This window comes from Cricetulus griseus, chromosome 4, assembly GCF_003668045.3.
Source record: "Cricetulus griseus strain 17A/GY chromosome 4, alternate assembly CriGri-PICRH-1.0, whole genome shotgun sequence".
Lineage (NCBI taxonomy): Eukaryota > Metazoa > Chordata > Mammalia > Rodentia > Cricetidae > Cricetulus > Cricetulus griseus.
This window is the reverse complement of record NC_048597.1, coordinates 75,114,632-75,139,615: the sequence shown is the minus strand read 5'-3', so window position 1 is coordinate 75,139,615 and position 24,984 is coordinate 75,114,632. Positions and strand designations below refer to the sequence as shown.

At 36.8% G+C, this 24,984-nt stretch overlaps 1 protein-coding gene across 1 annotated transcript; it reads left to right on the top strand.

Moving 5' to 3' along the window:
• Positions 1–6,941: 6,941 nt before the first annotated feature.
• LOC100769986 (vomeronasal type-2 receptor 116) lies at positions 6,942–24,684 on the top strand. The gene is given in 5 exon segments (XM_027413395.1): positions 6,942–7,274; positions 7,614–8,417; positions 9,216–9,443; positions 10,532–10,655; positions 23,768–24,684. Coding segments are annotated over 5 exon segments (2,406 nt in total).
• Positions 24,685–24,984: the final 300 nt, after the last annotated feature.

Genomic DNA, 24,984 nt, shown 5'->3' with positions numbered 1-24,984 from the left:
TATCAGGGTCTTCAATTTTATTCCATTTGTCTACATGTCTTTTTTGTGCCAATACCAAGCTGTTTTCAGAACTATGGCTCTATAATAGAGCTTGAAGTCAGGGATGGTGATGCCCCCAGGAGGTCCTTATTGTACAGCATTGTTTTGTCTATCCTGGGTTTTTTGTTTTTCCATATAATGTTGAGTATTGTTCTTTCAATGTCTGTGAAGAACTGTTTTGGGATTTTGATGGTTATTTTGTTGACTCTGTATATTACTTTTGGCAAGATTGCCATTTTACTATATTGATTCTTCCTATCCAAGAGCATGGGAGATCTTTGCACTTTTTGGTATCTTCTTTAATTTCTTTCTTTAAAGAGTCAAAGTTCTTACTGTATAGGTCTTTCATGTTTTTTGGTTAGTGTTACCCCAAGATATTTTATGATGCTTGTGGATATTGTGAAGGGTGGCATTTCTCTGAATTCTTTCTTATTGGATTTATCATCTGTATATAGTAGGGCTACTGATTTTTTTGAGTTATTTTTTTATCCTGCTACCTTGCTGAAGGTGTTTATCAGCTGTAGGAGTTCCCTGGTAGAGTTTTTCGGGTCACTAATGTAGACTATCATGTCATCTGCAAATAGTGAAAGTTTGACTTCTTCCTTTCCAATTTGTATCCCTTTGATCCCCTTTTCTTGTCTTATTGCTCTAGCCAGAACTTCAAGTACAATATTGAAGAGATATGGAGAGAGTGGACAGCCTTGTCTTGTTCCTGATTTTAGAGGAAACAGATTGAGTTTCTCTCCATTTAGTTTGATGTTGGCTATTGGTTTGGTGTATATTTCGTTTATCATGTTTAGATATGTTCCTGTTATTCCTATTGTCTCCAAGATCTTTATCATGAAGGGATGTTGTATTTTGTCAAAGGCTTTATCAGCATCTAGTGAGATGATCATGTGGTTTTTCTTTTTCAGTTTGCTTATATGGTGGATTCCATTGATGGATTTTCCTATGTCAAATCACCCTTGCATCCCTGGGATGAAGCCTACTTGATCATAGTAGATAATTTTTCTGATGTGTTCTTGCATTCGATTCACTAATATTTTGTTGAGTATTTTTGCATTGATGTTCATGAGGGATATTGGTCTGCAGTTCTCTTTTTTAGTTGTATCTTTGTGTGGCTTTGGTATCAAGTGATTGTAGCCTTGTAAAAAAGAGTTTGTCAATGTCACTTCTGCTTCTATTGTATGGAACAATTTGAGGTGTACTGGTATTAGCTCTTGTTTGAATTTTTGGTAGAATTGTGCAGTGAAGACATCTGGCCCTGGGCTTTTTTTGGTTGGAAGTCTTTTGATGACTGCTCCTATTTCATTAAGGGTGACAGGTCGATTTAAACTGCTTGTCTGTTCTTGGTTTAATTTTGGTAAGTGATATCTATCCATGAACCTTTCCATTTCCTTTAGATTTTCCAATTTTGTGGAGTACAGGTTTTCAAAGTATGACCTGATGTTTCTCTGGATTTCCTCAGTGTCTGTTGTTATATCCCTCTTTTTGTTTCTGATTTTGTTAATTAGCATGCTCTTTCTCTGCCTTTTGGTTAGTTTAGAGAGAGGTTTGTCTATCTTGTTGATGTTCTCAAAGAACCAACTCTTTGTTTCATTGATTTTTCATAATGTTTTCTTAGTTTCTACTTTATTGATTTCAGCCCTCAGGTTGATTATTTCCTGTCATCTACTCCTCTGTGGTGAGTTTGCTTCTTTTTGCTCTAAATCTTTCAGTTGTTCTGTCAATTCTCTAGTGTGACATTTCTCCAGTTTCTTCCTGTGGGCACTTATTGCTATGAACTTTCCTCTTAGATCTGCTTTCAGAGTGTCTCATAGGTTTGGGTATGTTGTGTCTTCATTTTCATTGAATTCTAGGAAGTCTTTGATTTTTTTTTGTTTCTTCCATCACCAAAGAGTAAAGCATTTGAGCATTGTTCAATTTCCATGAGTTTGTGTGGTTTCTGCAATTTGTGTTGTTGTTGAATTCTAGCTTTAAAGCATGGTGATCTGATAAGATACAGGGGTTTATTTCAATTCTTTTGTATCTGTGGAGGTTTTCTTTGTTGTCAACTATGTGGTCAATTTCAGAGAATGTGCCATGTGGCGCTGAGAAGGAGCTATATTCTTTTGTGTTTGGATGGAATGTTCTATAGAATCTGTTAAAACCAGTTGGGTCATAACTTCTGTTAGATCCTTTGTTTCTTTGTTAAGTTTCTATATTGTGGTCCTGTCTAGTGAAATCAGGGTGTTGAGGTCTCCTACTCTAAGTGTGTGTGTGTGTGTGTGTGTGTTTGTGTGGTTTGAGCTTTAGTAATGTTTCTTTTACAAATGTGGGTGCCTTCGTATTTGGGGCATAGATGTTCAGGTTTGAGAGTTGATGAACTTTTCCTGTGATGAGTATGAAATCCCCTTCTTCATCTCTTTTGATTGATTTTAATTGAAGTCTAATTTTTTAGATATTAGGATTGCTATACTCTTTACTCTGAGGTAACATCTGTCTCTGAATTTGAGGTATGTTTCTTGTGTACAGCAGAAGGTTGGAGTCTGTCTTTGTATCCATTCTGTTAACCTGTACCTTTTTATGTCCAGGTTAAGACCATTCACATTGAGGGATATTAATGTCCATTGATTATTGTTCTTATTTATTTTGGATTTATTGTTGGTGGCGTCATTTTGCCCTCCTGTTTCTTTTCGTGTTTGGTAAAATTGGATTATCTATTGCTTATGTTTTTGTCAGTGTAGTTATCTTTGTTGGGTTGGAGTTTTCCTTCCAGAACTTTCTGTAGTGCTGGATTTGTGGATATGTATTGTTTAAGTCGGTTTTTTTTCATGGAATATCTTGTTTTCTCCATCTATAGTGATTGAAAGTTTTGCTGGGTACAGTAGTCTGGGTTGGCATCCATGCTCCCTCTGTGTTTGTTGGATATCTATCTGGGACCTTCTGGCTTTTAAAGCTTCCATTGAGAAGTTGGGTATGATTCTGATCGGTCTGCCTTTATTTGTTACTTGGCCTTTTCCCTTTGCTGATCTTAATATTTTTCTCTTTACTCTGTAGGTTTGGTGTTTTGATTATTATGAGCCAAGGTTACTTCTTTTTGTGGTCCTGTCTGTTTGGTGTTCTGTAAGCTTCTTGTATTTTCATAGGCATATCCTTCTGTAGGTTGGGGAGGTATTCTTCTATGGTTTTGTTGAATGTTTTTGGTAGCTATGAGGTGTATTTCTTCACCTTCTTCTATACCTATTATTCTTAGGTTCAGCCTTTTCATGGTATCCCATATTTCCTGATTATATTAAGAATTTGTTGGACTTGCAATTTTCTTTGGTCAATGACTGTATATCCTCTAGCGAGTCTTCAACATCTGAAATTATCTCTTCCATCTCTTGAATTCTATTGGTTATACTCACATCTTTAGTTTCTGATCATTTAGCCAGCCTTTCTATTTCTAGCATCACCTCATTCTGTGTTTTCTTTATTGTTTCTATTTCAGCTTTCATGCCTTGAACTGTTTTGAGTGCTTCCTTCACTTGTTTGGTTGTTTTTCTTGGCTTTCTTTAGATTCTTTAAGAGATTTATTTACTTCTTGAATTTTTTGGTTTGTCTTTTCCTCCTTCTCATGTAATTTTTTGCTTGTTTTTCTTCCTTTTCTTTAAGGTATTTTCTTCTTTCCTCTTTAAAGTACTCTGTCAACTTCCTAAGATAATTTTTGAGGTCCAACTCTTCTTCATGCTCTGTGTTGGGCTTTTCAGATCTTGCTGGTGTGGAGTCCCTAGATTTTGGTTGTGTCATATTGGTTTTTCTGTTGTTGAGTGTGTTCTTACTCTGTCTTCTTCCCATCCCTTCTACCAGTGAGTGCAGGTTGGGTGTCTCCCTCTCTCAGGTGGCTGGCGGAGGGCTCAGCCTGAGGCTCAGGCACCTGCCTCAGGACATAGGGCAGCGAGTAGACAGGGGTGAGGTGTGTCCAGACTCAGGGTGGGCCTTCCTGTCTGGGAAGGTTCACTCTTGTTCAGTTGGGCTCAGGCAGAAGCAATTTGAAGTTGATGGTTGAGGTTGGGGGGCGGGTAGAGCAGTGCCCAGAATCACCTGAGGCTAGGTCACCTGATGCAGGACAGAGGGCAGTGAGTAGATGGGGTGAGGTGTGTCCAGGCTCAGGGTGGACCTTCTGGTCTGGGCACATCCACTCTTGTTCTGGTGGGTTCAGGCAGAATAGAGCAAGGTTTGAAGGGAGGTTTTGGGGGGACAGGGTAGTGCCCAGACTCACCTGAGGCTTGGGCTCCCAACAAGACCCATTTCATATGTTTAAGCATAATTTTTGAGGTCTTCCATGTGCTAAAGAGTCGAACATTTTAAAGAAGAAAATACTTTACTGCCACATGTTTAAGACTACATATTTAGTAAAAATTAAGTTTTGTTTCTTTTCTGATGAGTCCTATTGAAATTTCAGGCCTAAGTGTTGTCTCAATTTCTCAAGAAGCAGACAGATATCTGTGAGTTGGCAACCAGCTTTGTCTATAGGAGTTAGTTCCAGAATAGTCTCCAAAGCCACAGATTAACCCTGTCTCAAAAAACAGGAAATAAAACAGAAAAAAAAACCAAAAAGCAAAAAAGGAAACTGGAGATAATGACACTAGAGAATTAACAGCACAACTGAAATCTCTAGCACAGAAAGGTGCAAACTTACCTTGGAGGAGTAGAAGCCAGCAAATAATCAAATTGAGGGCTGAAATAAGGGGGAGCTCATGGACCCAAGAGTGATAGCTGGGAAACCAGCATAGGACTGATCCAGTCCCTATGAAAGTGGGTGTCAGTGAGGAGGCCTTGGAAATTTATCGGGCCTCTGGTAGTAGATCAGTATTTATTCCTAGCATACATATATGAATGGACTTTGGGAGCCCATTCACATAACGGGATACTCTCTCAGCCTAGACATACAGGGGAGGATATAGGTGGTGCTCCAAGTGATATGACAGCCTTTGAAGATCCCCAATGGAAGGCCTCATCCTCCCTGGAGAGCTGAAAGGGGATAGTGGGAGGCATGGTAGGAGGGCAGGGAGAGGGAACTGCGATTGACATGTAAAATAATCTTGTTTCTAATTAAAATAAAAAAAATTTGAAAAAAAGGGAAAAAAGAATCTCTGATCCTCCAAGCCATTCATATGCTATTTTTCCTGTAAATGAGCGTAAGTCCACAACGTTTCTTGTCCTGACTGTGACTTCCCTTGAAACCAGTGAGGGACTTGTCTCAGTGTTTAGACTCTCTTCATTGTTGACTGGACACAGGGTAGAATTTAAGTTAAATTACAGCCAATTTTTCATAATTGTTATTCTACAGACACTTTATTATCATATACATTTCATTTAAATCTCAATATATATGTAGCTTACCCCACTCATATGTCTAGAATTTCAAATAGCATTGAGCTACCCCATTTTAGAAACATCAATAAATCATAATCTTCATGTATACACTCTCCTAAAAACAATTTCAAGTTTTATATCATTCTAACTTTTTTCCTTGTTAATACAACATGACATAATAGGACTAACAACCACATTTACAATTTCTTAGGGAAGTGTTAAATTATTAGACTTACCTACATAAATTGGGAAGGTATCTCCAATGATAGTGTTGGTGACACAGAGTCAATCATATTGAAAATTCTTTACTCAGCATGTATGAAGACAATCCTCCATCATACAGATAAATAGCCTTTCACACCTTTTAACAATACTGGCATGTCAGCTTCTCTGCTTTTAAAGATGTATGAACATTTCACTAGTCCTTTTGTCGTCTCTTAATCTACCAGATTTGAAGATATGAAGATGGATGTTGTTTACTTTAAAAGATAGGTCGGAAGGACTGTGTTGGACATTCCAACAATCATTCTTTATTTATTTGACTTTAATGAGTCTTTACTGGTTAGAAATATCCTTAAATTTATTAACATGAATTATGTATGCACATCAGATTTAAAAGCACAAAGACAAAATAATCTTTGTCTTAAAAAGTAATTTTATTCTTCAGTCATACAATACATGGTAACTGCAGCTTCTCCTCCCTCCACTCCTGCCAGTCATCCCCTCTCTCCTATCTCCCAGATCCACTGCTCCTCTGTGGTTGCATTCTTCCCAGTTGATATCACAGCATAACTAGTTGCAGTAAGTTTAGTGTTAAACCCTCTTGATAAGGAACCAGTAGGAAGAAAATTATCTCAGAAAGTAGAAAAATAATCAGAAACAATGTATTCTGTTAGAGTTACAACAAAAACCCCAAGTTAACAACCATAGCATGAACGTGGAGGGCCTGCCATAGACCCATGGAGGCTACATAGTTACCCCCTCAGTCTTTCACAGGCCATATGAGCATTGCTTATTTGATTATGTGCACCATGTCTGTTGGTGTTCTCAAACCCTCTGGCTCCTGAGTCTTTCCTCTTTCTATTCTGCTAGGTATGTCAAGATTATCTTAATGTTTGGCTATAGGTCTCATTATTTGTTCCTATCAGCTGCTAGATGAAATACCGGTCACTGTACAGTATGAGAAAATACTCCTAATCTAGGATTAATGATCTCTTATAGCTAATTTACAACCATAAGGGAAAGGATCAGGTTGGAGAACCAGAATTGGTTCTACAAATGGAAGATTCCATTGGCTGATTGTTTCCCTAAAGTGTCAAAACACCAGTGGGTCTGCTATGTGGATCTCCTTAGAAAGTATCACTAGTGCTATCAGTGCAACTCCCCCTTTTCTCTCATGGTCTTTAGATCCACCCAAGGCATTTAGGTAATGAAAACATTGCTTAGTATATGCTGAACATTCTAATTGCAACCATTCCTGGGATCACATAAAATTATTCATTTGTAGAAATAAGACTGTGAAATGATAAAAGTGTTTGCATCAAACCAATACTCAGTACGGTATGGGTCCTCTCCATCAATATTGACAAAATGTTTTTTGCAGGTTCAAGTTCAAAAGCTTCCAGTGTTCTTTGGCTTTCATATTTGCAATTGAGGAGATCAACAGGAACCCTCATCTCTTACCCAACACATCTCTAGGATATGATTTCTACAATGTCCAAAGAAGTGAATGGGATTTTCTCAGGGAAGCTTTTCTTTGGCTCACAGGAATGGAACTCAACATTCCCAACTACACATGTAGAAGGGAAAACAAGGCTGTTGCTCTACTTACAGGAGTGTCATGGGCAACATCTGCACGTATTGGAAGACTGCTGAATCTCTACAAATATCCACAGGTGAGGGATGTGGCTGTGATAGAGCAACTCAAATGCTGACTTGTCAAATGTTTTATCATGTAAAGGAGAGAGGCCCAGCACTTGTCTATTAAAGAGAAATCAGGCATTATTTATGTAACCTCATATTCTTTGAGAAAGAGAAGAGAAAGAGGTTGGTTCCCTCAGATCATGCTTAGATCACTCTATGTCTTGTCATAAATTGTCAATAAAATTCTTCAGGAATGACAGAGGATTTTAAAACAGCATTATACCTTATCAAACCCAAGTGTTTCCTCTGGTATAAGATTGTATTCTATAATAATGTTTTTATTCTTGCTTCTGATTTGAAAATCCCTTCAGCTTAGTTTTGGACCATTTGACAGTATCCTGAGTGACAAAGGCCAGTTTTCTTCTCTCTACCAGACTGCTCCAAAGGACACGACTCTTTCTCTTGGTATTGTCTCTTTGATGATTCATTTCAGCTGGTCCTGGGTGGGGTTGATCCTCATAGATAACCACAAAGGTATTCAGATTCTATCAGACTTTAGAGAAGAGTTTCACAGGAATAAAATATGTATAGCTTTCATAAAATTGATTTCAGAAAATATGATTTACTCAGACTATGTAGATGAAGCCACTCTTCGGCTGATCCTGATGTCATCTGCTAATGTGGTTATCTTTTATGATGATAGTGAAAGTGCTCATGGTGTATTTCTATATCCAATGTATGTTTTAAAAACATGGAAAATCTGGGTCATGACTTCACAAATGGATTTTGGTGGCATTGAGGATCCTGTTGTGTTTGATTCATTTCATGGAACCATCTATTTTGTTCACCATCATGATGAGATTTCTGATTTTAGAAAGTTTATGCAGACATACACCCCTTCTAAATACCCAGAAGATCATTATCTTGCTCTTTTATGGAGTATATACTTCAACTGCTCTTTTTCCCTTCCTGACTGTAAAATATTGGGTAACTGCCTACCCAATGCTTCTTTGGAATTGTTACCTTCAAAAATGTGGAACATGGAAATGACTGAAGAGGCTTACAATATATATAATTCTGTGTATGCTGTGGCTCACAGTCTCCATGAGATGAGTGTCAAACAAATACAAATAAAAACTCATGAAAATGGTGTAGGGAATGCCAACCATTTGGAGGTAATTTTTCTTCCTTTGCCTTTTAACTATAGCACTGTAACATACTGAGGCTTTATTAAAAACACTCAATACACTATTGTACTTTGTGGAAGATTTAACCAAAAAGACATGAAAGAGTTTGTAGATTCTTGTATAAATATCATTGTAGAAATTGTGCCATTGTACATGAAAATTAGGTGGCAATTAAATGTATGAAATGTGTTTATTTCAGTACCCACTTTGTGTTACAAATAATCTGAAAAATCTTCTCCTGTCAATATGCTCAATTTGATACCCCAGTATACCTAAATCCATTTAAGAATAGAAATCAGAGTAGTGGATCCTAAATGGTCAAATTGTACTAGACCCTTGAAGGTTCACATGATAAAGCAATGGCTACATTAACTGACTGACCATTTTATTATACTTTGTACATTAACATAGAAATGTATATACTGAAAACTGAAATATTTTATATATTTTAAAATGGTTAGCAGTTGAAATTTTTGCATATCTGCCTCAATTAGCATTCCGTGTTTCACTTTGTTTTGTGAGCGTATGCGTATATGGGTGTGTGTGTGTGTGTGTGTGTGTGTGTGTGTGTGTGTGTGTGTGTGTGTGTACCAGTGCATTGTTTTGACACTCAGCGACAGTATAGAAACATTATGAATATGTCCTTTTGGGAGCATTCATCATTAAAATCCCTAATTGATTTCTTTTAAACTTGCATTTCTTGTCAGGGTTTAAAGTCACTTAGAGACTCTGTTTCATTTTGTTCAGTTGAAGTGAATTCATCATAAGTTTCTACATCTATTTTAGCTTCACTATTTTCTCAAGCAAATTCATTTCAAAAATGGTGCTGGACATGATGTGGTTTTGGATTCACAAATGAAATTAGATGAAGAGTATGATATTTTCAATGTCTGGAATTTTCCACCTGGTCTCAGACAAAATATGAAAGTTGGAACATTTTCTCTAAAAGCTCCACAGGGTCAACAACTGTTTTTGTCTGATCATATGATACAGTGGGACACAGGATTTACAGAGGTGGGATGAACTTTGCATTATTGCATTAATCACTATATAGGAAACATCTGTTTTCTGAGGTAATAATTTCTGGGTCTTTAAATGGAACTCAAGAATATAAACAAAACAACTGTCAATATGAGGAATTTCTTGTTGTCTTATTCTGGGAAGTGGTATTATTTATTGTTCCATACATTTCTCCAAAGACAAATATTTCAAGTGATTAATTGATTGCCATTTTATTAAGTTTCATCCCTGTGCAGAATATACACTGATTATTTTGATTCTCAGAATAGGAAATATCAGTCCATGGCCATTTGCCCTTTTGCTTTGCAGCTATAGCAAAAGCACTGTTTCACGAAGGGCTCATTTCTGTGGGTTAATTAAGTGTCTTCCTGCTGAAAATGTCATTTAATCAAAAACATGAAAAAGAATGCAAAGCGGGAAATAACCTAGGATCTTAATATGGTCTCTTGTGGTAGGTGCAGATGCCTCAAGATTCAGGCAGTCATGGCTAGAAGAGTGATTTTCATTCACATTGATTCTTCAGTAATGAAGTCGATAGATATTAACACTTCCCTTCATATCACTTTTTATTTTTCATCTGTCCAGCAAAATAATCAATGAAATTATACTATGAACTTTTAGACTGTCTTCCCCTTGAAGTACCCTAATATGGATCATCTTTCACAGAAATTCCCAAATAGTTGTTTGCATTGTAATTCTGAATCCTTTCAAGTTTATATCTGAAAAGATATTAAATATCACAAATATCAAATAATTGCTCCTTCCAGTCATTGTAAAACCCACAGTAGGGACACTATGGCATTCTGGTTGCCCATCCAGACTTGTGTTCAAGATGCAACTTCCTATTACTTTACCCTACCAATTAACACTACCAGAAATCGTCAGAGATTTATTGTCATTGCATCATTGTTTTAAACTTTGAACTTCATTGGGCATACCATTTCATAATTGAAGTATCAAAACCATGATCTGTTGTTGAAATATGTATCTTTCTATTTCACTGTTCAATATTGAAAACAATCTCTTTATTATCTGCACACTGTACCCTTGTGAGTATTTTCTCTCTTGTATTTAATTCTCAGCTTCCCCGCTCTGTGTGTAGTAAGAGCTGTGTTCCTGGATTCAGAAAATCACCCCAGGAGGGGCAGGCCATCTGTTGCTATGATTGTATTCCTTGTCCATTAAATGAGATTTCTAATAAGACAGGTAAGTGTCAGTCTTACTGGGTTGTTTCACACTTCTCCACGGTATCCATCAACGTCTAAGCAGATGGAAACAATTTGTGAAGGAACATCAGAGATAAGCACTAATCTTTCACTGGCATGTAAAAATGTTTCAGTTCATAGTGTCATCATTTTAAATTGCAGCATGGCCATAGAAATTCATAGTTGAATTGTTTCTTCTCTTTAGGCATTGGTCTTTGAGGAAAACCACTTTGTGCATCCCAGAGTAGTCTGATTCTTTTTACTGTGGCATTTAACACAAAGTATAAATTACCAACTTTCCTCATTTTTGAAATCATATTTATTCATATTTAACATGCACTTAATGGGTGTGTCCTCATCATCCTTACATTTATATTTTCTGTAATGGCTCTGTATCCATCAAAGATGATTAGGAATGTATTTGACTTACCCTTGGTTATATTTTCGATGTTTTAAATAAGGTTTAGTTGCATTTCTTTGTCGCTGAATGTTTGCCTTTGTGCATGTGTGTTCAAAATAGCCTTGCTTGGAATACACAAAAGACAGAAGAACACATCAGATCACCTGCGTGTGGAGTCAAAGATGGTATTGACTCCCCATGTAAGTGTTTGTGACAGAATGTGTGCCCTACTTAAGAGCAACAGGTGCCAGATACCCAACAACTTTTACCCATACTCTGCCCTTTTCATGTCTTGCCTAAATGACTTTCAACTTTCCCTTAATGAATATCTATTCTTCCTTGATTACCTCCATTCGATATTCCTATAGGAATCATCACATTACATAACATCTGTGAGAGTGATATAAGTTTGTAATAAAGTTATTAAATTCCTAAAATAGTTGTGGAACACAAAATACATATCAGTGTATTAAGTCCCAAACCTATCATGTCGATCTTCCTTTGAGCACAATGTTATTTCACCAATAATTGCCCATGTATTATGAAATTGAATCTAGATTTGTATTACTTCTTTTATCTGATTAACCTTTGCCTAAAATAACCTGATAATACTCATTAACTATTGTATAGAAATGACTCTATCTTACATAATGTGTTCATGGAAGCATTAATCTGTTTTTTTTGTATTTTATTTTATTTTGTTTTTCAAGACAGGGTTTCTCTGTGTAGCTTTGGAGCCTATCCTGGAACTTGCTCTGTAGACCAGGCTTGTCTGGAACTCACAGAGATCCACTGCCACTGCCTCCAGAGTGCTGGGATTAAAGGCATGTGCTACCAACACCCAGCACATTATTCTGCTTTTTGACAACTAGTTGAAATGTCATCATCAATTCCATTCATGTTAATGTTGAGATAAAGCCAGACCAAGATGTTTACTCCTATTCTCAGAGCAACTAAGGACTGAAGTGCAAGGATCTGTCTTTCATAGCAAATCTAGGGCAATAGAGAAATATTGTGTCAAAATACATCGAAGGAAAAGAAAATCAGCATGAGGTAACTGAAAATGGTGACTAGCAGGAGTACTTACTGACATAGTGTTGAAAATATAGAAAAAGCCAGAGAGGATCACCCCATCATTAGGATTTCTAGCTAATGAGATTATTCATTTAATAATTTGAACATTTTGGATCAGTAATCATTTCCCTCAAATACTCAAAGATATAAAAGTTATTACAGGAAAATACAAATTTTCCAATTTTGGGGTATCTTTAAAATGACTAATTTCAATCTGTGTATATTAATAATGTTTGTGCAGATTACCAAAGACTTATTGTGCATACAGATGTTTTGTGTACTTCAGTGGCATGGTAAGTTTATGTACATGTTACATGTGTATATTTGAGGCAACCTGAAATGCCAACCTCAAAGCATGAATGATTTAAGTTCATGAAGACACTTCACAATAGTTTCAGAAAGAAGTAGCTAAAACAAAGATGTTAAATGGTTCTAAACAGACAGTCTTAGACTTCCAGTCTCATAGAATGAGATGTATTTATCTTCAAATATTCACATTTAAATCTCCATGAAATATTTAGCATGGTTTGTGTACCCTGTGCTTTTGACTAAATAAGACATGGGGTTATGGTTGTGAAGGACTCATGCTCCATTAGGAACAAACTGAAGGTAAGTCAATGGGAAACTGAGGAAAAGAGTGCCTTGAGAGTGAGACGGCTACATGAAGGCACACAATAAAAGATAACTTTGAGACTCTATTTGGAGGGTCTAACAGAGGAGTGCAACTACTTGTATACCCTTGGCCAAAGACTGGTCCTTCTCTATTTGGGGAAGTTGTCCTCTCTGACAAGTGTCCATCTTTGGGACTGATGCATGCAGTGTGATAAGGGAGGAAGGGAACACTTGCCTAGCAGCAACACCAGTCAAGTCAATCATGGACATCAATGGTGTGAGAGATATCACTGACAGACTGCCCTCACACCATCATTGTGGGTTAATATCAGGGTTTTCAATTTGATTCCATTGGTCTATCTATTCCTCTGCCAATACCACATTGTTTTCAGGACTATAGCTTTATAATTGAGCTTGAGGTCAGAGATGGTGATGCCTCTGGAAGTTCCTTTATTTTACTGGGTGTTTTGGCTATCCTGGCTCTTTTATTTCTCCATATAAAGTTGAGTATTGTTCTTTCATGCTCTGTGAAGTATTGTGCTGGAATTGTGTTGGGAATTGCATTGAATATGTATATTGCTTTTTGGCAAGACTACCATTTTTACTATGTTGATCCTACCTATCCAAGAGCATGGGGGATGTTTGTATTTTCTTATATATTCTTATTTTTCTCTCTTTAAAGACTCAAAGTTCTTTCTATACAGGTCTTTCGCTCATTTGGCTATTGTTACTCCAAGCTATTTTATGTTGTTTGAGGCTATTGTAAATGTTGATGTGTCTCTGATTTCTTTCTCAGCCCATTTTCTGTCTGTATATAGAAGCACTCCTTATATTTTGAGTTAGCTTTCTATACTGCCACTTAGCTGAAGGTGTTTATCAGCTGTGGTTGTTCCCTGGTAGAGTTTTTCAGGTCAATTATGTAAACTATCATATATTCTGCAAACAGTGAAAGTTTGACTCCTTCCTTTCTAATTTGTATCACCTTGATGTCCTTTTTTGTCTTATTGCTCCAGGTAGAACTTTAAGTAGAATATTAAAGAGATATGGAAAGAGTGTACAACTTTGTCTTGCTCCTGATTTTAGAGGAATTGAATTGAGTTTCTCTCCATTTAGTTTGATGTTGGCTGTTGGTTTAGAGTGTATTGTTTTTTATTATGTTCTGTCACCTTCCTTTTATTCCTGATCTCTCCAGTACCTCTATCAAGAATGGGTTTTGATTTTTGTCAAAGGCTTTATCAACATCTAATGAGATGATCATTTGATTTTTCTTTTGCAGTTTGTTCATATGGTGGATTACATTGATAGATTTTCATATGTTGTACCAACACTGCATCCCTACTTGATCATGGTGGATGATTTGTCTGATGTGTCCTTGGATTTGGTTTATCAGTATTTTATTGAGTATTTTTGCTTCAGTGTTCATGATGGTTATTGTTCTGTACTTCTCTTTCTTATTCGTGTCTTTGTGAGTCTTGAGTAACAAAGTAATTGTAGCATAATAAAAATAGTTTGGCAATAAACCTTCTGCTTCTATTGTGTGAAACAATTTGAGGAGTATTGATATTATCTCTTTGAATTTCTGGTAGTATTCTGCACTGAAGCCATCTGGCCATGGGCTTTTTCTGGTTGGAAGACTTTTCCTGACTGCTTCTATTTCCTTAGCAGATATAGGTGTATTTAAATTGTTTATCTGTTCTTCATTTAATTTTGATAAGTGATATCTATCTAGAAAATTGTCCATTTCCTTTTAATTTTCCAATTTTGTGGAGTACCGGTTATAAAAGTATGACCTGATGATTCTCTGGATTTCCTCAGTGTCCCTTGTTATGTCCCACTTTTCATTTCTGATTTTGTTAATTTGCATGGACTCTCTCTGCCTATTTGTTATTTTGGATAAAGGTTTGTCTATGTTGTTGATTTTCACTAAGAGTCAACTCTTTGCTACATTGATTCTTTGAATTGTTTTCTTTGTTCCCACTTTATTGATTTCTGCCCTCAGTTTGAGTTTTTCCTGGCATCTGCTCCACATGTGTGATTTTGCTTCTATTTATTCTAGAGCTTTCAGTTGTACTGTCAATTCTCTGATGTGACCATTCTCTAGTTTCTTCATGTGAGTACTTAGAGCTATGAACTTCTTTCTTAGTTTTGCTTTCAAAGTGTCCCATAAGTTTGGGTATGTTGTTTCTTCATTTTCATTAAATTCTAGAATGTCTTTAATTTCTTTCTTTATTTCTTCCTTGACCCAGGAATGGTGAAATTGTGAAATGTTCAATTTCCACAAGTTTGTAGGTTTTCTGTAATTTATGTTCTAGTTGATTTCTAACTTTATAGCTTTGTGGTCTGATAATAGACAGGAGGTTATTCCATTTTTTTGTACCTGTTGATGTTTGCTATGTTCCCAAGTATGTAGTCAATTTTAGAGAAGGTTTCATGTGGTACTGAAAACCAGGTATATTATTTTGTGTTTGGATGGAATGTTGTATCGATGTCTGTTGATCCCAATTGTTTCATAACTTCTCTTAATTCCTTTGTCTCTCTCTGAAGTTTATGTCTGCTGGTACTGTCCAGTGGTGAGAGTGGGGTGTTGAAGTCTCCCACTATGACTGTGTGAGTTCTTATGTGTGATTTGGGATTTAATAATGTTTCTTTTATGAATGTGGGTGCCTTTGTATTTGGGGCACAGATGTCTAGAATTGAGACTTCTTCCTGATGAATTTTTCCATTGATGAATATGAAATGAATTCCTTCATCTCTTTCGATTGCTTTTAGTTTGTGGTCTAAATTTTAGATACTAAGATAACTACAGCAGCTTGTTTCTTGTGATCATTTGATTGGAAAATCTTATCCTAAACCTTTACTCTGAGGTAATGTCTGACTTTGAAGTAGTGGTGTGTTTCTTGTATGCAGCAATGGGATGGATTCTGTCTTCCTATCTATTCTGTTATTGTGTGTCTTTTTGTAGTCGAGTTAAACCCATTAATATTGGGGAAAATTAAGGACCATTGAGTTTTAATTCTTGTTTGTTTTTGACTTGTTGTTGTTGGTATTATGTGTGTATTTTCTCTGCTTTATCTTTTGACATTTGGTAAAATTTAATTATCAATAGTCCATGTTTTTGTGAGTGTAGTTGACTTCCTTAGGTTGGAATTTTCCTTCCAGTACTTTCTATAGGTTTGTGTAATGGCTATATACTGTTTAAATCTGATTTTGTCATGGAATAACTTGTTTCCTCCATTTAGAGTGATTGCTGGATATTGTAGTCTGTGCTGGCATCTCTGGTCTCTTACTGTTTGTTGAATATCTTTCCAGGACCTTCTGGCTTTCAGTGTTTCCATGGAGAAGTCAGGTGTATTTCTGTTATGTTTACCTTTGTATGTTACTTGGCCTTTTTACTTTTCTGCTCTTAATATTGTTTCTTTATTCTTAATGTTTGATGTTTTAATTATTATGTGACAAGGAGACTTTTTTGTGGTCTGCTTATTTGATGTTCTTGAAACTTCTTGTACTTTCATTGGCATGTCTTTCTTTAGGTTGGGAAAGTTTTCTTCTATGAGATTGTTGATTATATTTTCTGCACCATTGAGTTTGGTATCTCTACCTTCTTCTATACATATTATTCTGAGGTTTGATCTTTCACAGTGTCTCATATTTCCTGGATATTTTGTGTAATGATAAGTCTTAATCCAAAGCCACCTGAGCCCTGCCGCCACATGGGCACTTTCAGCCTGGCTGCCTGAGTTCTGCCCAGGACACATTAAGGTCCCAAGTAACACAGAGAGACTTATATTAGTTACAAATGCTGCTTGGCCAATGACTAGGATTTCTTACTTGCTAGATCAGTCTTAATTATCAAGCATAATAATAACACTTATCTTATGGAGGACAAAGACCTTGCTTCCTGTCTTCCTGGCAGTTACATGGCAATTCCACAGAGAGGAGGAGGAAGAGCAAGAGAAAGAGAACGACTTACTTCTTGTTGTTGCTTAGATATGAGACTGCCTGCTATGTCACTTCCTTCCTGTATCTCAAGACTTCTTTTTACTTCATTTCCCAGAATCCTCCTCTACTCCTAGTCCCACCTAACTTGATGCCTCATTAGCCAAACAGTGCTTTATTCAACAATCAATATGATAAACATACACAGAAGGACATTCCCCATGAACTTTGTGTGAGGGATTTGTTGAACTTAACATTTTTTTCTGGTCAATGCATCTATTTCTCTTAGCATATCTTCAACGCCTGAGATTCTCTCTTCTATCTCTTGTATTCTGTTGCTTAGGCTAACTTCTGTAGTTCTTCATTGTTTACCCATCTTTTCTAATTCCCACATTCCCTCAGAATGTATTTTTTTATTGTCTCTGTCTCAGCTTTCAAACCTTGAACTGTTTGAATTGTTTCTTGCATTTTTTGGCTTGTCTTTTCTTCCATTTCTTTGAAGGATTTTCTCATTTCCTCTCTTAGGGTCTCTATGATCTGCATGAATTTTTTAAGGTCATTCTCTTCTGCTTCATCTGTTTTGGGCTGTTCAGGTCTTGCTGTCAGAGTCTATAGACTTTCTTGGTGTCATATCGATTTTTCTGTTGTTGGATTTGTTCTTCTATTGTCATCTTCCCAGCTCTTCTTCCAGTGGGTGCAGGTGATATCTCTTCCTCTCCTGGTGTGTATGGGCTCAAGGTTCTATTCTGGTGGGTGCAAGAGGTTCTGATACTCTGATGGGTCTCACTGTTTGTGCAGGAGGTTTTGAGGCACTCCCTCTCCCGGTGGGTGTGTGCGGGACTAGGACAGCGATGTCAGCAGACTTGCAGTTGCTTTGTCCTCAGTGGGCAAGTCTATCTGTCTGTAGTCATCAGGATAGGAGTTCCCAGAGTGGGCAGGTGGAAGTTGGGCACAAGGCAGGGGCTGAAGCTCACCTCTCTGCCCGGAGTGGGGGTGGATTATCCCAGCAATCTCAGCAGACTTATGGTGACTTTGGCCTCAGGTGCTGAATTGACCTGCCAGCAGACCCCAGGACAGTTACATAACCTTTTATCTTGTCACTAACTGAAGTTGTTTATCAGCTGTATCAGTTCCTGGTAGAATTTTTCAGGTCACTCATGCATACTGTCATATCATCCACAAATTCAAAATTTGACTTCTTCCTTTCAAAATTTGTCTTCTTGATCCTCTTTTGTTGTCACATTTGTTGCTCTAGCTAGAAATGAGTACTATATTTAATAGATATGCATAGTGTAAACAGCCTTGTTTATTCCTGATTTGGGGGGTCTTCCTTTGAGTTTTTTGCCTATTATTTTGATATTGTCTATGGAACTGGTGTATATTGCTTTTATTATGTTTTACTCTGTTCCTTGTGTCCCTTATCTATCCAAGTTTTTAATCATGAAATGGAGGTAGTTTATGTTGAAATCTTTTTCAGCATCTAATGAGATAATCATGAAGTTTTTTTTTTACTTTCAGTTTCTTTATATAGTGAAATACATTGACATATTTTCCATACATTGAACCATTATCCCCGCATTTGTGGGATGAAGCCTACTTGTCCTTGGTGGATGATTTCCTGATGTATTCTTGGATTCAGTGTGCCACTATTTTATTGAGTATTTTTGCATCAATGTTCTTGAGGGAGATTGGTCTTTAATTCTCTTTCTTAATTGTGGTTGACTCATTTGGGTATAAGGGTAACTGTAGCCTCATAAAAATAGTTCAGAAATGCACACTCTGTTTGTATTGTATGGAACAATTGAGGAGCATTGTTATTAGCTCTTCTTTGAAATTCTGGTAGAATTCTGTGCCATGTGTCCCTGAACTTTTATTTTTTTTTGGTTGGAAGAATTTTGATGATTGCTTCTTTTTTGTTAGGTGTTATACATCTATTTAAATGGTTTATCTGGTATTCACTTAATTTTGTTACATGTTATCTATTAGAAAATTGTTCGTTTCCTTTAAAATTTCCAAGTTTGTGTGGGACAGGTTTCTGAAGTATGACCTGAGTATACTCAGAATTTCTGCATTGTGTGTTGTGTTCCCCTTTTTATTTCTGAATTTGTTTAATTTGGAATTTTTCTCTCTGCCTTTGGTTAGTTTGAACTTAGATTGTTTATCTTGTTGATTTCCTCGAAGAAATCAATATTTGTCTCATTGATTCTCTTAATTTTTTCTTTGTTTCTATTTTATTAAATTAAGCCCTCAATTTGATTACCTCCAACTGTCTACTCCTCCTGGGCAAGTTTGCTTCCTTTTGTTCTAGAGCTCTCAGGTGTGTTGTTAATTCTCTAATGTGAGATTTTCCCATTTTTAAATGTAGGCACTTTCCTCTTTGTACTGCTCTCATAGTGTCCCATAATTTTGCATATGTTGTACATTCATTTTTATTGAATTATCACAAGTTTTTAATTTCTTCTTTATTTCTGCCTTGATCCAGTGGTGATTCAGTTGAGCATGGTTCAATTTTTATGAGTTTGTGGGTTTTCTTCTGTTATCATTGTTGCTGAATTCTAACTTAAAGCCATGGTTTCCTGATAAGATACAGGGGATATTCCACTTTTATTGTATCTGTTGAGGTTTGCTTTGTTACAAGGTATATGGTCAATTTTTGAGTTCTGAGAAGAAGGTGTATTCTTTTGTGTTTGGTTGGAATGTCCTATAATATCTTAAGCTCATGAGTCATAACAGTTATTAGTTTTATTATTTCTCTGTTAGGTTTCTGTCTGGTAGTCCAGTCCAGATGTGAGAGCAGGGTGTGACATCTCCCACTATTAGTATTTGGAGATTTAAGCTTTAGTAATGTTTCATATACAAAGTAGGTGCCATGTATTTGGGACATAGGTGCTCATAAAGACCTCATCCTGACATTGTTTTCCCTGTGATGAATGTGACATGACCATCTTCATCTCTTTTGATTAATTATACTTTGAAGTCTAAATGTTGGACATTATGATAGCTATATGGGCTTTGTCTTATGTTCATTTAATTGGAAAATATATTCTCAACCCTTTACTCTGAAGTTACGCCTATCTTTGAAGTTGAGGTGTTTTTTTTTTTGCATGCAGCAGAAGGATGGATCCTCTTTTTTGTATTCATACTGTTAGTCTTTGTCTTTTATAGATATATTGAGACCATTGTCATTAAGAGATATCAATGACCATTGATTGTTAGTTCCTATTATTTGGTTAGTTCCAATTATTTTCATGTTTTTTCCTTCTTTGGGTTTTGCTAGCTTGGGATTATCTTTTGCCTGTGTTTTTGTTGGTGTAGTTATCTTTATTGGGAAGGGGTTTTCCTTCCAGTACTTCCTTTAGGGCTGCTTGTGTGTATAGTCATTGTTTAAAACTGGTTTTGTCATGGTATATCTTCTTTTCTCCATCTGTTGTGATTAAAAACCTTGCTGGATATCCAAGGTCTCTTAGTGTCTGCTGAATGTCTATCCATGACCTTCTTGCTTTCAGTGTTTCCATTTAGAATTTGAGTATTATTAACTTAGTTTTGCCTTTGTATGTCACTTGGTCTTTTTCCTTTGCATATCTTAATATTCTCTTTTTTATTCTGTATGTTTAGTGTTTTGATAATCATGTATGTAGAGTACTTTTTGTCCAATTTTTTGTGTTCTTTAAGCTTCATGTATTTCATAGGCATGTCCTTCTTTAGGTTGGGAAAGTTTTCTTGTATGACTTTGTTGAATGTATTTTCTGTGTCTTTACCTGGACTTGTCCTTTTTCTATTCCTATTATCCTTAGGTTTTGTCTTTTCATGTTGTCCCAATTTTCCTGGTTAATTTTGTTAATAATTCATTGGATTTAACATTTTCTTCGATCAATGAATCTATTTCCTCTATCTATCCCTAATGCCCAAGATTCTTTCTTTCATCATATTTATTCTGTTGGTTATGCTTGGAACCAATCAATTGCCCAAATTTTCAAGTTACAGAATTATGTCAGTTTGTGTTTTCTTTATTGCATCTCTTTCAGTTTTCAAGTCCTTAGCAGTTTCCTTCCCCCATATGACTGTTTCTAATTTGACTTTCTTTAGGGGATTTGTTAACTTCTTCCAATTTTTTGTTTGTCTCCCTCTGCTTCTTTAAAGGAATTTTTCTTTTCCTCTTTATGGGCTTCTATCATTCTTATAAAGTTATTTTTAACGGTTTATTCTGCTTCACCTGCATTGGGATGCTGAGGTCATGCTTTTGTAGAACCACTGGTTTCTGGTGGTGTTGTATGATTCTTTGTGTTGTTGAATGTATTCATTTATCCATCTCTTCTTCTAATAGGTTCTGTTGGGGCCTGTGTTTCCATTGTTCCTTTTCCTCCAATTGGTGCAGGTGGGAACTGTGGCTTATGTGGTCACACTTGCTCCAGGTGCAGTTGTGTCCTGTGACTCTGGTTATTTGTCCTCCAGATGCATGCATGGACATGACTTCAGTGGTTGCTCTTCCAGATGCAAAACTGGCCCCAGATCTGTTGGTTAGTTATGTGGTATGGGATGGTCAGGAATGTGAGATGGCTATGCCATGTTATCTGGGGCTTCAGGGGATTGGAGTAGGTTTCGAAATGTGCCATTTGGAGCTAGGTCCTAGAGTGTCTGGCCATCCAGCCAGGGTCACAGAAACTCTCTTAATCCAGGATGATATCAGTGATTTTTGCAGAAGTAAATTTCATATGTTTATCAGTATATCTTTATGTATAGTTATGTTTAGTATGAAAAGTATGTGTCCATCTTTATTTTGAAATAGCCCTAAATATTTCTCTTTCATGTACAAGGCACTCAACTCTTCTGTTTTATGGAATATATATGCATACATGTCCATCAATTAGTTATTTTTCTTGATGCTTTGACCAAGTGGTTGACAAGTTGGCTGTCAGTTTGTGACTACAAGGCTCAATGTAGCAGGAGCAGGAGGTACTGGGCATGTTGGTACTGCAGTCAGGAAGCAGCAAGTGATATGTATATCCTGAGATAGGCTTGCTTTACTTGTTTTTATTTAGTCTGAGTCTTCATGCCATTGAATGGTACCTAAACACAGAGTGTGTGGGTGAGATCCCTATTGAAAATGTGCTCATAGACTGACCTAGTTATTGTTCTTCTGGGTAATTATAAATCATATCAATATTAGACATTTTATTCTGTGTAGTTTTATTTCTTATTTCACACAAAATTAACAAATCTTCTCTATCAGAGGATAAGTCCACTGAGCAAGAAATGACTTGTTCTCATATATTTTGTGTTTCCTTTTTATCTTTACTTAAATTAAGGACAATCTTAGTTACATACCAACCACAGTGCCCTCTCTCTTCCTCCCATTCCTCCTACCATCTCCCCATCCCACCCCATCCAATTTCAGAGATGGTGTGGCCCCCACCATGGGGGATCAGCAAAGTCTGTCACATCATTTGCAAAAGGACTGTGGCCATCCCCAAGGACCTAGGCTAAGAGAGTATCCCTCCATAGGGAATTGGTTCAAAAAGCTAGTTCATGCAGTAGGGATATATACTGACTTTTCTGCCAGTGGCCCCAAAGATTGCCCAAGCTCCTCAACTGACACCCACATTCAGGAGGCCTACTTCACTCTTATGCATGTTTCCCAGCTGTCAGTCTGAAATTCTTGAGATGCCACTTGCTCATGTCAGCTGTTTCTGTGACTTTCCTTAACACGGTCTTGACACTTTGCTCATTATGTCTCTGTATCTACAAATAGAATCCAGGAGTTCAGCTCAGTGCTTAGCTGTGAGTCTGTTTTTCTGCTTCTATCAGCTACTGGAAGAATGCTGTGATGGCATGTAAGGTGGACATCAATCTCTGGCCTTGTTCTCATTTTTTGAGATTAGTAATATGAGCATATCTGTGTAATCTGCTTTTGGTACCAGTAATAAATACTAAGTAAGATAACTTTGGCATTGGCAATATTATGAATTGAAAAACTAGTAAGTAAGTTTTCAGAAAATATATAATTGTCCCTGGTGGTAGTGGCACATGCCTTTAATCCCAGCAGTCAGGCGATAGAGGTAGTCAGGTCTTTCTAAGTTTCATCACAGCTTGGTCTATAGAGTGAGTTCCAGGATAGCTTCCAAAGCTACAGAGAAACACTGTCTCTAACAACAAAATTCAATTGGAAACTATTGAGTTTTTAACAGAATAAAAATATGGAAATAATACAATGATACTTATATGCTTTCATTTGACATGAAACTCACAAATAATCATTGAGAAATTTTCAGAAAGTTATTCCATCACAAACTAAGTCTAATGGAAATGTTCTATATTGCCAGGCATTAGGGGCACATGCCTTAATCCCATACGTCTAGACACAGAGGCAAACAGTTATTTGAATATGTCTAAAGGCAGACTGATCTAGAGAGTGTTTTGCAGGACAGTCAACACCACACAGAAGAATCCTGTTTTAAATACATTAAAAATAAAGTAATGCTATACATATATGTTAAATATGACTTTCTCCATGCCAATGCCTAAAAACTAAAGTTACAAAAGTAAGTATTCATGCTATAAAAATTTTGCTGATTTTTATTTTGCATGCACCTTCCCAAAATGAACAAACTGGAAAATCCAATAAATACCATGGAAATAGGTAAAATTTTGCCCAATTACAGAGAGCATCATTATAAGGATGAAATTTGAGAACACATTATTTTCGTACTGAACTCACATGATCAATTCATATTCATTCTATTTCACCAGGAAGGAATCCCATAAAAAGTTGTTTTTGCAACTTAATTCACTAATTTATGACTATGTATATATAGGTGAAGATTGCCACTTAAACCCAAACATATTTAAGTACAAAGATGAAGAGAAAAGAATTATTCATATCAAGTCCCCCAAAAAGACAATGGGCAGAAAGAATATGGGATTATTGATTTCAGACCATTTAGGAATTTTCACTATTGAAGACTAATTTGCTTGAGTCTTAAAAACACTGAAACAAGAGATGTATGTAACATGTCAGAAAGCTGGTGCTGGGAAGGTGTTTGGGATAGGAGGTGTGCCTGAGCATGGACTCAAGACATTTTTTCCCTGAACAGATATGGACAATTGTGTGAAGTGTCCAGAAAGTCACTATGCAAATGTACAGCAGACCCACTGCCTTGAGAAAGCTGTGACTTTCTTGTCCTATGAAGATCCCTTGGGGATGGCACTCTCCTGCATAGCCCTGGGGTGCTCTGTCCTCACAGTGGGTGTTCTTGGTGTCTTTGTGAAGCACCACCACACTCCCATTGTCAAGGCCAACAATCAGGCTCTCACTTACATCCTGCTCATCACTCTGACTTTCTGTTTTCTCTGTCCCTTGCTCTTCATTGGCCATCCAAACACAGTCACCTGTATCCTACAGCAGAGCACATTCGCAGTTTTGTTCACGGTGGCTCTCTCCACAGTCTTGGCCAAAACTCTTACTGTGGTTCTGGCCTTCAAGTCCACAGTTCCAGGGAGAAGGATGAGGTGGATAATGATATCAAGGGCTCCTAACTTTATCATTCCTGTCTGTACACTTATCCAACTTATGTTCTGTGGAATCTGGCTGAGCACCTCTCCTCCCTTTGTCGATTCAGATGTTTACACTGAACATGGCCACATAATTATCATATGCAACAAGGGCTCCACTATTGCCTTCCATTCTGTCCTGGGATACCTCTGCTCCATGGCACTTGGGAACTACACTTTGGCTTACCTGTCCAGAAACCTGCCTGACACATTCAATGAAGCCAAGTTGATGACTTTCAGTATGTTGGTTTTCTTCAGTGTGTGGGTCACCTTCCTTCCTGTCTACCACAGCACCAAGGGCAAGGTCATGTTGGCCATGGAAGTCTTTGCTATCTTGGCTTCCAGTGCAGGTCTCGTGGGCTTCATCTTTGCCCCCAAGTGCTACATAATTTTCTTAAGACCAGAAAGGAACTCACTGTGTTGTGTGAAGAGCAAAACATACTCTACAAGAAAATTTTAACATACATTTTTTCCATGTGTTTCTTCATTACATAAAAATCTTTAGAACAGTTAAACAGCATTCCACTGTAAGCAATAATGTTGCAAGTTCAGATTTTATGTTTAATGCTTTTGTGTGTTGATGATATTCATATTTATGCTCTCATCTTCTAATATGTTATAAATTTTTCTGCATATTAGAAGCTTAATTTCCATAGATAAATTTTTGCATGTATTAGTAATAATGTGGAAATACCTGAGTTGAATATTATTCTATACCTTTTCAAAATTTCCTAACCTTGCCTGCGATACAACCAATAAT